This window comes from Gigantopelta aegis, chromosome 8, assembly GCF_016097555.1.
Source record: "Gigantopelta aegis isolate Gae_Host chromosome 8, Gae_host_genome, whole genome shotgun sequence".
Classification (NCBI taxonomy): Eukaryota; Metazoa; Mollusca; class Gastropoda; order Neomphalida; family Peltospiridae; genus Gigantopelta; species Gigantopelta aegis.
Window position 1 is genome coordinate 26,549,785 of NC_054706.1, and position 18,452 is coordinate 26,568,236.

General features: G+C 36.5%; 2 protein-coding genes across 3 annotated transcripts; one reads left to right on the forward strand and one right to left on the reverse strand.

Moving 5' to 3' along the window:
- Nucleotides 1–970: 970 nt before the first annotated feature.
- On the forward strand, nucleotides 971–2,777 carry LOC121380223. 2 transcript variants are annotated; one of them, XM_041509043.1, is made up of 3 exons: nucleotides 971–1,280; nucleotides 1,725–2,001; nucleotides 2,662–2,777. In XM_041509043.1, the coding sequence occupies exons 1-2, from the start codon at nucleotides 1,106–1,108 to the stop codon at nucleotides 1,991–1,993; spliced, it is 444 nt and encodes a 147-aa protein (XP_041364977.1). In that variant the 5' UTR covers nucleotides 971–1,105; the 3' UTR covers nucleotides 1,994–2,001; nucleotides 2,662–2,777. The 2 variants fall into 2 exon arrangements, with proteins under 2 accessions (XP_041364977.1, XP_041364976.1); XM_041509042.1 differs by having other exon boundaries at nucleotides 1,725–2,744.
- A 4,481-nt stretch (nucleotides 2,778–7,258) lies between these two features.
- Nucleotides 7,259–9,483, reverse strand: LOC121378284 (putative cyclin-dependent serine/threonine-protein kinase DDB_G0272797/DDB_G0274007). The gene is made up of 2 exons (XM_041506381.1): nucleotides 9,226–9,483; nucleotides 7,259–8,096 (listed from the first exon to the last, which is right to left on the reverse strand). The coding sequence occupies exons 1-2, from the start codon at nucleotides 9,476–9,478 to the stop codon at nucleotides 7,834–7,836; spliced, it is 516 nt and encodes a 171-aa protein (XP_041362315.1). The 5' UTR covers nucleotides 9,479–9,483; the 3' UTR covers nucleotides 7,259–7,833.
- Between the last annotated feature and the right edge of the window lie 8,969 nt (nucleotides 9,484–18,452).

The following is an 18,452-nucleotide window of genomic DNA, read 5'->3' on the forward strand; positions in this document are numbered from 1 at the left end:
ATTGGAATCTGACACTCATTGTTGAGCATAAAACATGAAGGTGTGTATACAGTGTGGGAGTTTTCGGCGGAGAAAGCTCTCTCCCCCTCCCCTAGCTTAAAGCGAATTTTCTTTCTTTTTTAAAAATACACATATGTATATATTTTCCGAGGGAGCATGACCCGAACCCTCCTAGAAACTTCACTCACGATAGTCTAAACACCACCCTGCATATTTTCTGCATGAATACGCGCCTGGCACACACACACACACACACACACACACACACGTGCACGTTGAACCTCGGTGTGGAAGCGTTAACCCAGAGCAGACCCGTAAGAACGATGTATTAACTGGCATAGGCGTTCGGGCTCTCATTTTTGTAGGAGTACATTTTGCCCGAATCTGAGGTTTTGCTCCAGCATTGGGGGGGGGGGGGGGGGGGGGGGCAAGTGCTGCCCCCTGTCTCGTACACTTATGTTAAGTGGCGGAGGAGGAGAGGAACACAAGTTATTGTGATCCCCATGTGGGTGCTGGTGGCTTAGGCCTATACACCTATGGGTTTAACATTTTAATACAACTAGCTATCTAAGCCTACATGTTACAAAATATATTTTCTTTTTTTCTTTTTCTTTATTCGTTTTTCTTATTTTTATTTAAAAAAAATATTATTATTATTATTAGTGTGTGTATGTGTGTGTGAGAGAGAGAGAGAGAGAGAGAGAGAGAGAGAGAGAGAGAGAGAGAGAGAGAGAGAGAGAGAGAGAGAGAGAGAGAGAGAGAGAGAGAGATGAAAGGTTATCGCCATAGTAATGTATAATGGATTGAATAACACATCTACGACATTCACTGACGTGTTGTTTATAAATACTCCATTTATCTGGATACTGGGTTTTCCACTGAGGTGGCGCTTTTGTGTATCTATAACTAAAGGAAAAACCATAGCTAAGTTCCTTTTTTGGGTTAACTGACTGAATACATATTCGCACAACGTCGAACGCAGTAAAACTAAGAAAACATAAAGTGATAACATTCAGAAGAAATTAGTTCTATTATTTAGTCAGATTGACATTAAACTGTTTAAAATATCCCTCTCTGTTGGACTTTATAAAACCGAAACTCAGACATGTTTACGAAAATAGTCTTGATTTTCACGTTGAATTTCTGTGTGATATATTGCGAGGATTGTTTGGAGGGGACGTACTTTGACCCGGTCACTGCAAGATGCGACCCGTGTTATTTCATTTGTTTCATGGCGGAAATACAAGCCACTATTGACCAATGCCATAAATGGTGCCCAAGTAAGCCATTTTTTAAATATATATATATTTTTTTAATTTAAAATGTCTGTAAATTATCATTTTTAAAAAAGAAAAGAAATTATTTTGTGTGTATCTCTGCCTGTTTGATATGTATATTTATATATATATTTATATATATTTGTATATATATTTATCAGAGTTAAGTGTTAGGTGGTTATTGCCATGTATATGCTGATGTGAAACATTTTATTATAGGCTAGGCCTATATTTAAACAAACAAAAAGCATCAGTTATTGGTTCGTTTTGTTTGTTTTTGCTTTTGCTTTTTTAAAAATTCATTTTTGTTCAGTTATCTTATTTCAATAAGACTGCGTTTCGTAATGCTGCTGCTGCTGCTGCTGCTGCTGCTGCTGCTGATGATAATAATATTTTTTTTTACTAGAATGATGTTTTATAATAGTTTTTCTAATTTTGCGATTTCAGATTACACCGAAAATGTCTCCACTTCTCGCGGAATCCACCAGGTGAAGGCAGGTGGCGCCACAAGCTGTGGAAGGCAGACCACTCTGCTTATCGCCGTGGTGTTGCTGCTCATCACCGTGACGTCAGTGCTCGTGGTCCACGTGTGCTACACGCGTCTCAATTGGAGACATGGTGACAAGAATGGAGCTAGCGGCTGGAGGACTTGTTGTAGAAAGGATCTGTACCCAGACTTGGTCTCACAGACAAATGCTTTTCTCACACCAATATAATTATATGTGTATGTATTGCATGGTATATCAGATATTCTATGATAGGGCCTACATAAAATACATCCAAACAATACCCTAAATCTTAATTTTAAACCCAAGTATTAATTTTCGAACTGAACAAACAGTCGGGATTCAAAATGATATTTTAAGAAGAGGAACTCGCGTCAGCACTACATACGCTAAAAAGCATGTCACCAATTCAGTAAAATCGAGAACTGCTATGCCTGCCACAGAGATGTGTAACTGGACTCATGTGGTCAGTAAACGTCTGCAATTTGATTTGAATCAGCATCAGTGTAACAGGTAATCCAGTGCTTGAAACGTGAAGAGTGCCACTATACTTTAAACAAGTACACTTTTGTTTAGTCTAGCTAATAAATAACTTTATATTACTGTTGCCAGATTCTCTCTCCTCCATCTCCCCTCTGTGTCTTTGTGTCTCTGTCTCTGCCCCCCCCCCCCCCCTCTGTCTCTCTGTCTCTCTCTTCTTCCTCTGCTTCTTTCTCTGCTTCTCCCTTTAGACTAGGTACGACCCAATTGTGGATTAAAATAATAGTAATTTTCATATTTTCAATGCATTTATTTTAATTTAAACAATTAAGATTTAAAAAAATCTTATTCGTTACTGATGCATGAGATTAATAAAAGTCGCATTGGATTTCTTGCAGGTTGTGTGCAACACAGAGCAAACGTCATAGTTTACATACCACACGTTTCTGTAGTCAAAATGGACTCACAAACTATAACTTATTTATTTATTTATTTATTTATTTATTTATTGTCACCATTGTATTAAAAAATTGCTTACATACGACGGCTTATTTATTTATTTATTTTCATCACTGTAAACTTAATATGTAATAAACAAAATTCAAACTGTTGGTTTGAATGTTGTCTTGAGACCTGTGATATACACAGAGAAATTAATTAAGCACCCTTTAAAATGAAATAGGACACTGATTTACCCTTTGGTAAAATGTGTAAGTTTTATTTAATTTGTCCCCAGAAAGGTCTTTATCTGAAGGATATTCTGACAGCCTTAAGGTTGCACACCGCCATTAACTTTTGCATGTATTTCAATACAAGGCTGCTTTGGATTTGACTCATGTCAGATTTCGTTAAAGTTTGTTTTGTTTAACGACTCCTCTAGAAAACATTGATTTATTAATCATCAGCTATTGGATATCAAACATTTGGTAATTCGGGCACGTAGTCATCAGAGGAAACTCGCAACATTGTTTCTAATGCAGCAAGGGATCTTTTATATGCATTTCCCCACAGACAGGAAAGCACATACCACGGCTATTGATCAGTTGTGGTGCATTCATTGGAACGAGAGAAAATTCCAATCAGTTGAATGGATCCCCCGAGGTTTTTCGATCCTGCGACGCAAGCACTTCAAGCGAATAGTCAACCGACTGAGCTAAATCCCACCCTCGTCAGAGTTGGTGTGCCTTACACTGATCTCAAACATGGTATTAACCAGTATATCTTTTCAACTTGGCAAGATGATTGGAATACTGCGGTACACTGTGGTTGCGAATGATCTTCATTCTGTCTAGCCAGTCCTGTGGGAGTGGCAGTCCTCTTTTAGGCGATGCAGGAAGAAAGAAATGATTTTGTGTCGTGCATTGTTCACGTACACTGACTGTTCACCTCATTTTGTTGTAGTGTAATTATTTGGGATCAACGAGGAAATATATATTTGGTAGACTAAATGTGATAGAATTGTTTTGTTTTCACCAAGAACTTATATTATCTTGAAATTTTTTACGAGATGTTAAGATTTATATTTTGGCATAGCTCTCAACACTGTTTTAACTTAACGTTAGACTTGTTATATACATGTTGATCATCAGCTCATTTATATATTTACCATTGTTTGACACCAAATAGTCGATGTGTTTTATGTGCTGGGTTGTCATTAAACATTCATTCATTCATTTCAATACATTGTCTGTCAGAAACAGGACAATTTCTGTCAGATGTGACTGTTATTTTTGGGAAGTGCATTCATTTAGTAACATGTTTGCAATAAATCAAGATAGGTTAACAACGAAAATGTTGACATTCACCCTACACCAGAGTACTGTCTCATTTTGCTGTTATATCGGGTGATTGAAAAAACGTCCAACTTTTTGAAGTAGAATAGTAGGAAAAGTATGCAAAGCAGGACAAATATATTTTGCACAAAAACAGTTTATTATATTGTCTATTGATGGTGAAATGTTGATTTTGACACATCTTTTACTTTCAAAATGACTCACGATGTGAGACGTAATGATATATATATATATATATAACAAAAACATTTTACCAGTGAGAACCTATCGGTACCATCTACCATACTACGATGGTCGATTGTCGCATCATTTACTTTTCACACAGCCCATAAATTTATTTCTGGGATAAAAAGCACTTTAAAAAAAAAAAAATGTTTAGAAATTGTCTTTCTATGTCCCCCGACTGTAAATCCGACTATTCAATATGGGTCTTGCCTTTCCAAAAAGGTGGACAGCCGTCCTGCGGACAATTTCATCTGTAGAAGTGCTTTAAAGGGAAATCGCAACATGTTGAGGGCAAAAAACAACAACAACCCCCCCAAAAACAACAACCCCCCCCCCCCCCCCAAAAAAAAAAAAACAACAACAAAAAACCCACACACAACAACAACACAAAAACCCAACACAAAACAAAACAAAACAAAACAAAACATTCTCAGAAATCGATAAGTTTATTTCATCCTGTGATAGAAGACTGTGCTGTATAAGTAACAGTAGAGGGCTCGCCTGGTTGTCTGGGATAACATAAAATGATTGTCCTTTTTAAGTGCACTGCAATATATGGAAAGATGAGACTGATCGATTACACTCTCGAGGTATGGCTGAAGATGACGATTAATCTGAACGACAAAAACCGTTATCCGAGATCAAGACCGTATCTCAGTTTGATTAATCGTCGATCTTCGTTCAACCGTCAACGAAAAATCAAGCCATAGATCACACGCCTTTTATTCTTACTGCGTAACACGTTATTCTTCTATAAAGCTGTATCCTAACCGGCCGCGACCGACGCGAGCGATTATTTTAGAAATCATTGATTTCAATCGCCGTATCTTAACCGAACGTGTACGGCGTGACAGATAAATGTGTCGTGTCGCACGCGCCCACTTAGGATACGGCAGCTGAAATAATGAATTCTAAAATAATCGCTCGCATCACTCGCGTCGCTCGCGGCCGGTTAAGCTGTATCCTAACCGGTTAGTATACAGCTTTAGGATTCAGCTTAACGCGGTACCTTTTCAGCTGTACTGACCCTTGTGTGTTTGTATGTATCTGTTGATGTATGAATATCTATATAATATATATTGTATGTATGTCGAGGTTGACTATTAGATACATAGATATTAACGCACTGGCGCAGGGGATAATTAAATCATTTCTGGCCTCACAAATTGTCCATTGCTGGGACTCGAACCGGTAGCACCGAATCGCCCGCAACTTACAGATCCATATGCATGGGGCCTCCAAGCTACCGAGTCCCCCTAGAAAGAAACTCGGGCGCTTTGCACCCTCGATCTCAGTCAGCCCCCTCAATGTCTACTTGCTTCCGCCGTGCCAGGGCTAGTATGTAGGCCTATTGATATATGAATATATATATATATATATATATATATATATATATATATGTGTGTGTGTGTGTGTGTGTGTGTGTGTCTCTCTCTCTCTCTCTCTCTCTCTCTCTCTCTCTCTCTCTCTCTCTCTCTCTCTCTCTCTCTCTCTCTCTCTCTACATATATATATATATATATATATATATATTATATTGTCGGGTTTGATTATTACATACATATATATTATGTGTGTATGCATGTCTGTATGTGTGTCTGTCTGTATGTATGCATTGATGTATGTATTGATGTATGAATATCTGTATACTGTATGTATGTCGAGGTTGACTGTTACATACATAGATATTAATGCACTGCCGCCGAGGATAATTAAATCCTTTCTGGCCTCACAAATTGTTCCGTTGCTGGAACTCGAACCTATGGCACCGAATCGCCCGCAACTTTGTAGACTTACCACGATACTTTTTGAGCTATTGAGGCATCCAGAAAAGGATTCTCTTTAACTTAACTATAAGGATGGGGCTTACAATCTACGCGGTCGATCACGCTTACTTGCATGAAACAGTGGGCAGACCTGACACTGGCTAGTATGTATTGCTGTATGAATATCTATATATTGTATGTATGTCGAGGTTGACTGTTACATACATACTGGCGCAGGAGATAATTAAATCCTTTCTGGCCTCAAAAAATTGCCCTGTGCCGTTGCTGGGACTAGAACCTATGGCACCGTGTGTGTGTGTTTGTGAGAGAGAGAGAGAGAGAGAGAGAGAGAGAGAGAGAGAGAGAGAGAGAGAGAGAGAGAGAGAGAGAGAGAGAGGGGGGGGGGGGGGGGTGAGGGAGGATATCGCCATGGTAGTGTATAATGGATTGATTAGCACATCTACGTCATTCATTGACGTGTTTATAAATACTCCATTTATTTATTTATTTATTTATTTATTGAATACTGCGTTTTTTCCACTGAGGCGGTGCTTTCGTGTATCTATAAATAGACATTCGTTCACATGTACAGAGTATGTATGTATGTATGTATGTATGCATGCATATATGCATGTATACATGTAGGCGTGTGTGTGTGTGTGTGTGTGTGTGTGTGTGTGTGTGTGTGTGTTGTACCTACATGTATATATGTATTAATATTTAAAAAAAAAAAATAAGTGCCTTGGAGAATTAAATACTCCGAGGCAATCTCCACGGCATTGTCGATTGCCGTGAGCAATTGCAGAGGTTGTGTATCTGTATTTATTATATACATAGCAATGAAATATATAGATCTACGGAAACCATAAAAGTCATATCCGGTGAAAAGTCATATGTTCACTGTATTTTAGCTACAGTAAAAATATAGAAATCGTATTTACTTTTTTGTAAAAGTACATGATTAAATTATCTCCCTTTGTCTAGTTTCTTCGTATTTAAATTTGATGATTACCAATGCATCTGATCGTATTTGAAAAATAAAAAAATGTAATTTAAACAACTGCACCTATAAAAAAAAGGGATACGAAGTGCAATGACGATTAAATATCTAAAACGAATTGAATATGAAGCTAAATAATGATGACACAATGTAGTGTCATCGAGTGTAAGTGTAAAAATTTAAAGCGGCATTCCCTGGAATATTTTTTATTATTTAAGCATATAGAACAGAAAATCCAATTACGTTTGGTGCATATATGACGCCGCACTCCGCATTGGTTTCACTAAGCTGGCTTATCTAGGTCAAAAACAAAAGGCACACACACACACACACACACACACACACACACACACCACCGCTTGTTTTTCCCAGTCAGGTGCCAACAGGACCGTATGATATTCAACAAGATGGAAATTAAATATTTTGAGATCTCGTTCATGAAAAGACATGAATGGACGTAATATGACTTGAGCAATTTTATAATCATTATGGTGGTGGATTGTCACAGTGGTGGTCATGATTTTATGTCCATGTGTCTGTCCAACTGAAATTCGATCATGATGCCTCGAGAACTACACAGACTTGTCTGTTTGGGACATGCTTATGGAATAGTGTACCTGTAAGAGGATGCCCATTTCTACCATATGACCTACTTCTTCTACGTGGACTGCGTCTTCAACACGGGCTACTTCTACATAGGCTATTTCTACATGGGCTGTATCTCCTATATGGCCTACTTCTTCTACATGACCTACTTCTTCTAGATGGACTACTGTACGTCAATCTATCAGTATTTTACACTTGTCTGCTCAGATTGCTCTTCAAGCATCTTATCAGTTTCTTGCTCGTGCATTTGTTCACTTTCCTGTGCATGCATTTGTTCACTTTCCTGTGCATGCATTTGTTCACTTTCCTGTGCGTGCATTTGTTCACTTTGTTGCGCATGTATTTGTTTACTTTCTTGAGCATTCCTAAAGACTGCACGCGACTGGTCGGCACCGACTCCATTGCTAATTTCCTCATCTTGTCTTTCCAGATTTAACATATCAACTAAAAAAGAAGAAAAAAAGTTAGATTTTAAATTATTACTCTTATTAACATGACGCTATATAATGTACTTATAATATTGTAGATATGGATACAGTAACTGCGTGTGCTTGCGTGTTTAATATTAAATTAAATATACTCAATAGTGCAAGTGTGGCGATACTGCGGTTGTACGCTATATCAGGGCAGAAAAATGTCCGCTAGACTGATCGGGAACCAATCAAATAATTCGCGAACGTTAGCGAAACGTTCGCTGCCTGAATTTAGGGCTGCCCTCAAAATACAAGGCGAATGAACCGACCGATCGCCTGCCGATTGCCTGAACGAAATTTCAGAAGAATTACTTTTTATCACCTCATTTAAGTCATATGTCAAAATTTCAATATTTTCAACACACGTCATAATATATTAATCATTGTTATGAATAAAGTACACACACATCGTCATTTACGGGTAGCTATCTCTCTCGCTGTCCATCACTCCCCCGAGAGTAGTTCAAGGGGAGTAAATTTAAGTTTTAGCTCCTCTTGGCTTGTGAACTTATAAGATATCAATATGGTAATATTTTAAATAGTTCTCCATAATCTTAGTCAGGGTAACGATAATTAATCACTTCACGTGGAGGTCTGATTACATTAAATCAATTTGCATTAGCTCCAATAAAGATCATGATGTCTTTTGGGTATCCCAGGTACCTGTCCATGGTACATTTCTGAGGCGAATCCAAGCGGAAACCAGTGAACCTGGCCTCTTTTTTTTTTTCCTTTTCTTTCTTTCTTTCTTTTTTTCTTCTTTTTTTTCTTCTTAAAACAAAACAATCATTGAGTGGCCCTTTTTACAAGATTGTCCATGTGTCTTTTTAGCTAAGTCCCCATCTCCCTAAAAACAAATCCAGGATCCGTCCCTGCATTACACCAATACTTCATTACAATTTCAGGTGATCAAATGGTTACCTAGTGGCGATATAGATGATAAAAAACCAACCAAACACACACACACACACACACCTCAAAAAAAAAAAAAAAAAAAAAAAAAAAAACCCACAAACAAAACCACAAAAAACCCCCACAAAAGACCACACACACACACATCTGGAGCCAGAATCAGAGAATCCTTATTATGTGTTAATCACCTGGTTCCAGGTTATGTGGTTGATGGTCGTGAGCTATAACCCCGGGCCCAGCGTCTCTCCGATCATGACCTATGACCTCGTGTAGGGTTTGTCTCCAGCTGCACATTATTTGTGCTATCTTCCTTCTGTAGTGAATGAGAAGACCTATAACTGCAACTATGACCACAAGGGGCACAATTACAGCCAGCAGGGTTGTTTTCAAGTTGTTGTCCACAGGTTCATCAGTTTCGGCTCGTGTTGTTGGTGTCGGCATGGAGTAGCCTGTGGAAAAAAGGAATATTTGACGACAACTCACTGAGTAAAGGAACAGCGCATATGTCCTATGTGTCAAAATAATTGTGTGGAAGACGAGGTCCATGTTTTAGCCGTGTGCCCCATGTATACTGACTTACGTTTTAATTTAACATACTTAGCTCTGTTTTTTTAACAACCAGTATGAACTCTTATCAGACATGCACAAATTTAGTTTTTTAATGTTCCACAAAGATTTAGTTTTTAATACTGCCAAAACACTATTTTTAATTTTGGCCCGACGTCGGACACTATTGTATTCTTGAATTTGTATTATTTATATTTTAATATGATGTTCTACTTTAACTAAACTCGACGTCAAGCCCCTTTTTATTCTCTTAATTTTTTTATATTATGTAATAATTATCTGGTGTGTGTATATATACAAAATTATATTAATATAGTAAACACAGTATTATAAGGTATTATTTTAATGTCAGTCTCTCGTAATTCCGTATGAAGTGGCTTGTGTACTTTTATTCCTGTATTTTAATGTTTTTAAACCTGTGTACACATGGTGAGACTTAAATAAAAATATCTGTCCGTCGGTCGGTCTGTCTGTCTGTCTGCTTGTAGTCTGGCTAAACAAACCGAACCACGTTAGTTTCAATGAGAACGTCTAGACTGGATGCGTGTGTCTCCAAAACGCAACGAAATAATCGTGTATGGTGTATTTGTCCAAAACGCATGCGGCCAGCCCCAACGAAATAATCGTATATATGGTGTACATGTCCAAAACGCATGCGGCCAGCCGCAACGAAATAATCGTATATGGTGTATATGTCCAAAACGCAAGCTGCAGACGCAACAGTATGACCGCACGCACGCGCCGCATTAAGTCTATATTAGCCTTTAATGTTACGGAATTATTCAAGGAATACGGGTGGGGGGGGGGGGCTCAAATCGACTTCAAATTACACATATCAAATCTCGACAGTTGGGATAAAAAGAAAAAGAAAAAAGAAAAAGAAAGAAAAAAAAAAAACAGGAAAGAAGGAAGGAAGAAAAACGCATGGGTTATTTAAATTGGGGAACTCTCAGGTCACACTGGATTGGTCACAATCGCAATCTCTGAATGAATGAATGAATGAATGAATGAATTGATTAATGTTCAACGACACCCCGACACAAACTACATCCGCTATTGGGTGTCAAACAAAAACACTATCGCAGTGTGATACAATTAAAGTTTGTTTTGTTTTACGACACCACTAGAGCACTTTGATTTATTAATCATCGGCTAATGGATGTTAAACATTTGGTAATTTTGACATAGTCGTACGTAACATGAAGCTGGACCATCCCTTAATTGGGATGGTGATACGAAAGTGTGTCTTATTATCCATTGCCAATAAAGATATTGTATTTTGTTAGGTGCCCAGCATGTTGGCATCAGCGGTAATAAAAAGACAGCTTCAGCTGCCAAGTCTGCTTTGGGTTTGCCTCATGCTAGGGTTGGGATGCCTTAAATACTGATATTAAACATAGTATTAAGCACTTTATCTTTTCGATTTGGCAAGATGAGTGGAACGATGAGGTTGCGAACAAGCTTCATGCTGTCAAGTCAGTATTGGAAGAGTGGCAGTCCTCCTATAGGCAGTGCAGGAAGGATGAAATAGTCTTGTGTCGTGGTCGCATCGGTCATGCATACTTGACCCATTTATTTATTTTGAAGAAGGATCCTCCACCTCAGTGTGAACACTATCATTGAACTCTGACGGTACGCCACATTCTGGTGGAGTGCAATCATCTCAAGCTAGGAAACCAGAAAAGATATATTTGGACGACGAAATATGATGGAATCATTTCGATTCCATCGATCCTGAACTTTTGTTTCAATTTCTTCGAGATACAGACTTATTCTAAATTTTAATTTTACGTATTTGTGATAGTTGTATTTTTGTGCAGTTCTTTACACTATGTTTTTATTTAACTTTAATTTTTATATTGATGTTGATTATCACTTAAAGGGACATTCCCGAGTTTGCTGCAATGTTTTGTGATGTTATCGGCTAATGAAATACTTCTACGATTAAACTTACATATTAAATATATTTTCTTGTTTAGAATATTAGTGGCTGTATATTAAACGTGTTTCTAATCGTTCTAATATTTGTACTATGTTCATTTTTATTTATTTCTTAAAAAATATTTTTTCGTACGTACGAAATTATTTGAAGACAAAATCCAGTTGGGGCTTCTTACAAATATTAAGACGACCAGAAACACATTGAATATACAGACATTGATATTCTAAATAAGAAAATGTATTTAATATGTAAGTTTAATCGTAGAAATATTTTATTAGTCGGAAACATGTTGCAATGCAACAAACTCAGGAATGTCCCTTTAATGTTTTGCATTTGCCATAGTTTGACACCCAATAGCCGATGTATTATTCGTGCTGAGATGCCATTAAACATTCATTCATTCAGAGTTAAAGTTTGTTTTGTTTAACGACACCACTAGAGCACATTAATTAATCATCGACTATTGGATGTCAAACAGACGAAATCTGCTACATTTTTCCTAATGCAGCAAGGGATATTTGATATGCACATTCCCACAGACAGGAAGACACAATTACATACCACGGCCTTTGATATACTAGTCATGGTGCACTGGCTGGAACGAGAAATAGTTCAATGGGCCCACCGACGGGGATCGATCCCAGTCTGAATTGCCAAATGTTTGACAACCGATAGCAAAAAATTAGCCTAATATATTGTCACGGGGATCCTATAATACCCGTAACTGAATAAAACACGATTATCCAAATATCTCTCCTAACTGTATATCTATTTGATCTCTCTGTATCGGGCAGTCTAATAGCCGAGTGGCTCGGCTCTAGGTATATGAAAGTTAAGATCTTATATAAATATATATATATATAGCACGTTAGTTCACTAGAAAACACAACAAAACACAATACACTTTGGAATCTGTATTAACACTACGCTGACAAATGTACTTGCCGCAGTAGTTAATTAACAACAACAATATAATAACAACCCAGAACTAAACGCTGCCTGGGGAACTTAATTAATAAAGGAATTACAACTCTATTCCTAACTGGTTAATTTTTAATTAACCCTTAACTACTCATTCAGTAACCTTGTAATACAGAATTAATACTGGTACATATCACAATAAAGACAATAACCTACAGTTTACCTAGGTCCTCTAGGATGACCGGCTAAGCTTTACCTTACCAAATACTCGTATACAAATATTGGTATAATACAGTATTAAAATATTTAAAGTCACATCAATCACATCAAGGTTATACAACAGAGCAGAAAAATATATTTACCACGTCTGGACTGAACTTATATAGATCGTTCAGTGGACGACGTCCGTTCCCCTGGATACTTCCAATGTTTCTCCCCGATATATCTAAAATCCTATCTATTTATTCAAAAATCTCAGAGACAGCGAATATCGCCTGGGGGCACAACGCGGTACCTCACCTATCATGTGATAGTTCCACAACTCCCAGGGATGGTATTCTCTTCTTAGATGGCCAGACTTACTGTCGTCAGTTCGACAGAAATACCCCGGTCATAAACCGCACTACCGGAGTTATTACGTAACTACTGGCCACATGGCCTCCACACCTGGTCTGGGTGTGTATTAGGAGGTACGGTCGCGCGGAGGTATTATGTAACCAAGCTGCACTAGCCCCCACCACAATGGACATAGCCACAGGCGAAAAGATAAGAGCATGTTCCGTCACATATATATATATATATATATATATATATATATATATATATATATATATATATTATATATATATCAATGTCTCTAGCGGTGTCGTTGAACAAAACAAACTAACTTTTTTGTTCTGAATCCTGTGAATTATGGATTAAATTCTGCAGTTTATCAAACAGTTTGCACATGTATGTGTGTGTGTGTGTGTGTGTGTGTGGGTATGTGTATGTGTGTGTGTGTGTGTGTATATACACACAGTCAAACCTGTCTTAAGCTGTCACAAGTGCGTAGATAAAAGTGGCCGCTTAAGACAGGTGATCGCTGATTACAGGTTGCCACATATATAATCTTTAAAACATTTGTTGTTGTTTCTTGTTTTACCGTCTGTACTGCTAATCAACGGATGTGTGCTTCACAGTTGACTATAAATCAACTTTAAAAAAAAGAAGCAAATTAAATTAACCGTTCTCAACAAGTTTGTTTTCTTTTTCTAATTAATTATTTAATTCCTACTTAATGCGGTGTATTGTCATAGTAAGTGAATCTACAAATGTCAAGCGTAGCCTGCCCAGAGGCAATTAGATGCATGGCAGTCATACTTTCTTAATTGATACACAGTAGAAATGTCGGGACTGAATAGGTACTAGTATTCCTGAAGGTGTGGAGATCGGTTATTTGCTGCACCTTATCACTGTTAAAATATCTGTTTTGTATAAATTATAATAGTATACAATTTAATGTAGCCGCTTAATACAGATATTTTAACGATTTGGGATTCGATTTAGGTGGCCGCTGGCCGCGTTCGACAGGTGGCCGCTTATTACAGGTGCATTTATATTATAAATCGTTTGGCAGGGAAAAGTGGCCGCTTAAGGCAGGTGACCGCTGATTAAAGGTGGCCGCTAGGACAGGTTTGACTATATTATTATTTTATTTTTTTATTATTATTATTATTTATTTTTTATTTTTTATTTTGTTTACGAAATTTAAAGTGTTCACTTACATGGACAGAGCTGCTGGCACTTTTTAGCTGTCCCTTGAATTTTAGCAAGGTAACAAGTTCCTTCGGGACATGGAGGCTTCGCTGCAACGTACTGAACAAACCCTACTAGTACGAAAAACCACATCATCTCGTACGAAGTAAATACCCGAAACCAGACCATGTTAAACAGTAATATCAGAATTAACCACGTTGGCCGCAGCGTGGTACTAGTTTTAGCCGGCAAAGTATTGTATGTAATCTATTTATAGGTTATTACGTGTGGTTTATAAATAGCCTACATGCAGTTTATTCCGAAGGCAAAGGCTGTCCAGCATGTTTTATTAGGCAAAAACCTATATATATATATGTTTTACAAAATTTAAAGTGTCCACTTACTTGGACAGAGCTGCTGGCACTTTTCAGCTGTCCCTTGAATTTTAGCAAGGTAACAAATGTCACTACACGGATCGCAGTTTCGTGTCGACGGGTCGTAGTATGATCTTTCGGGACACGGAGGCTTCGCCGCAACGTACTGAACAAACCCTACTAGTACGAAAAACCACATCATCTCGTACGAAGTAGATGCCCGAAACCAGACCATGTTAAAGGGGAGAGACTAAATCGTAGACACCGAGAGTCGTCAGCCAGTGAGCGTCTACTGAATATTCATGATCAAACGGTTGATCGACATCGAGATTTTACGACATCGAGTAATGTTCTGGTGTATACATATATAAATTATTCCAACTGTAGATATTAATGTAACAAGTATTTAATAATATACAGTGTGCTTAATAAATTGTGTAATTGAATGTTACGTAGCGTATATCAATGTCGTTGTTTGTTGTTTTCCTGCTCTTCTTCTGTGGGATAATCCCGCCAATATTTTGATGAATTTTACACCAGTGGTTACGGTTATCTAAACGTCAAAATTGTAATGTGCGTCTGTACAACTTAATTTCATAAACAAATAAACAAACAACAACAACAAAAATCATTCAACAACTACAGAATGTATAATTTAAAATAATTACTGTATAAATGAGTACAGGTCAAACCGATTACAAAAAATGTTGTCCACTACTGTTAATTATAATTATTTAATTATTTGTAATAACAATTGTCCTAAATAAAAAATAATAACAACAACAACACAACAGTAGTTACGGTAGGTTTTTGGAAAATTATAAATTTAAGATTTCAGTAGGTTGGATTATAAATACATTATCTCACTACCAAGTACACATGAAGTCATCCACTGATGTAGTTAACAAATTACACACTTCTTGGCTAATGTCTATTTCCTCAAAGTAAAAGTCTACTTTTGTAGACACAAAATTAATCAATTATCTAAGTGATCAGAGTAGATTTCTGTTTCTTTATTTTTTTAAATATGATTTTTATTAAATAGATTTGAATAAAGTACCACTGAAGGTTCATTTACCTTTAATATACATATACATACATATACATACATGTATACATACATACATACATACATACATACATACACACACACATACATACGTGTGAGTGTGTGTGTGTGTAACCGGCCTCGGTGGCGCAGTGGTTAAGCCATCGGACTACAGGCTGGTAGGTACAGGGTTCGCAACCCCGTACCGGCTCTAGCCCATAGCAAGTTCTTAAGGACTCAATGCATAGGTGTAAGGCTACTACACCCTCTTCTCTCTCCCTAACCACTAACCAACTAACAACTAACCCACTGTCCTGGACAGACAGCCCAGATAACTGAGGTGTGTGCCCAAGACAGTGCTTGAACCTTAATTGGATATAAGCACGGAAATAAGCTGAAATAAATGTGTGCATGTGTGAAATACATATGTATAAGTAAACACTTCTTCTTCTTTTTTTAATGACACCACTAGTGCACATTGATTCATTGGATGTAAAACATTTGGTAATTCTGACATAGTCTTAGAGAGGAAACCCACTATATTTTTTCATTAATAGCAGGTAATCTTTTATATGCACCATACCAAGGCTTTTGATATACATGTACCAGTGGTGATGCACTGGCTGTAATAAGAAATAGCGCAATGGTCCAATAAAAATGGATCGATCCTAGACCGACCATGCTTTACCAGTGGGCTACGTCCGGCCCCTCCAATTTATGTAGACACTGAAAATTAAATATGAATATGAATTATTCATCAACTATCTAACTGATCAGGGTAGATTTCCATTTTATTACATATGTGCATTTACATTTCCATTAAAATTATATTATTATTTTTTAAGTGGATGTGAATAATCTTACTGTATGTTTACTACCGATGTCAGTGGTAGTTTTCAGAAAAACAGACATGTAACATTTCAGAAGGGTGGATTTTATGATACTTACATGTATCTACTGAGGGTACATGGATAATCATCCACCGAGGGTAGTTTTCCTTTAATATGTTATATTACATTACACATATGTTGGCTAATGTATATTTGAGCTATGTAAACACCGTTTAATGTAGACATGACAATTCAATATGAATGTGATGGCTTAATCTATTATTTAACTGATCAGGGTAGATTTTCTTTTCATGTGTGAAAGTTTTATTTTTATTTTTTTTATTATATTATTATTATTATTTTTTTTTTTTTTTTGTAACAAGATGTCAATAATCTTACTGCATATTTACTATCCATGTCAGGAGTGGTTTTCAGAAAAGATGACTCTTAAAATTTCAAAAGCGTGGATTTTACCATTCTTAACTACCAAAGGTATATGGACATCATCCACCGAGGGTAGTTTTCCTTTAATATGTTATATTACATTACACATATGTTGGCTAATGTATATTTCTGCTACGTAAACACCGTTTAATGTAGACATGACAATTCAATATGAATGTGATGGCTTAATCTATTATTTAACAGATCAGGGTAGATTTTCTTTTCATGTGTAAAAGTTTGATTTTTTTTTTTTTTTTTTTTTTGTAACAAGATGTCAATAATCTTACTGCATATTTACTATCCATGTCAGGAGTGGTTTTCAGAAAAACACACACGTAACATTTGAAAAGGGTGGATTTTATGATACTTAACTACTGAGGGTATATGGACATCATCCACCGAGGGTAGTTTTCCTTTAATATGTTATATTACATTACACATATGTTGGCTAATGTATATTTCTGCTACGTAAACACCGTTTAATGTAGACATGACAATTCAATATGAATGTGATGGCTTAATCTATTATTTAACAGATCAGGGTAGATTTTCTTTTCATGTGTAAAAGTTTGATTTTTTTTTTTTTTTTGTAACAAGATGTCAATAATCTTACTGCATATTTACTATCCATGTCAGGAGTGGTTTTCAGAAAAACAGACACGTAACATTTGAAAAGGGTGGATTTTATGATACTTAACTACTGAGGGTATATGGACATCATCCACCGAGGGTAGTTTTCCTTTAATATGTTATATTACATTACACATATGTTGGCTAATGTATATTTCAGCTACGTAAACACCGTTTAATGTAGACATGACAATTCAATATGAATGTGATGGCTTAATCTATTATTTAACTGATCAGGGTAGATTTTCTTTTCATGTGTGAAAGTTTTGATTTTGATTTTTTTTATTATTATTATTATTATTATTTATTTATTTTTGTAACAAGATGTCAATAATCTTACTGCATATTTACTATCCATGTCAGGAGTGGTTTTCAGAAAAGAGGACTCTTAAAATTTCAAAAGCGTGGATTTTACCATACTTAACTACCGAAGGTATATGGACATCATCCACCGAGGGTAGTTTTCCTTTAATATGTTTAATTACATTACACATATGTTGGCTAATGTATATTTCAGCTACGTAAACACCTTCTCATGTAGACATGACAATTCAATATGAATGTGATGGCTTAATCTATTATTTAACTGATCAGGGTAAATTATCTTTTCATATCTTTTTTTTTATTTAAATAAATAGATATGAATAACCTTACTGCATATTTACTATATATGTCAGAAGTAGTTTTCAGAAAAGGAGATCCTTAAAGGAAACATGTCACGTAAACCTTATTTGGCACCAACCATGTACAAGTAATTATAAATTGAATCACCTAAAAAAAATTTTTATAACAAATTAATTACTTAAAATATCTCCATAAAAGAACCCCAGATACGAGCTCTTAGCGGAAATTGCCGATCTTTAATGAGCAGGGCAATCACGAGGTCCGTGACGTCAGAGACGCGTCGCTTGATCTGAAGCCT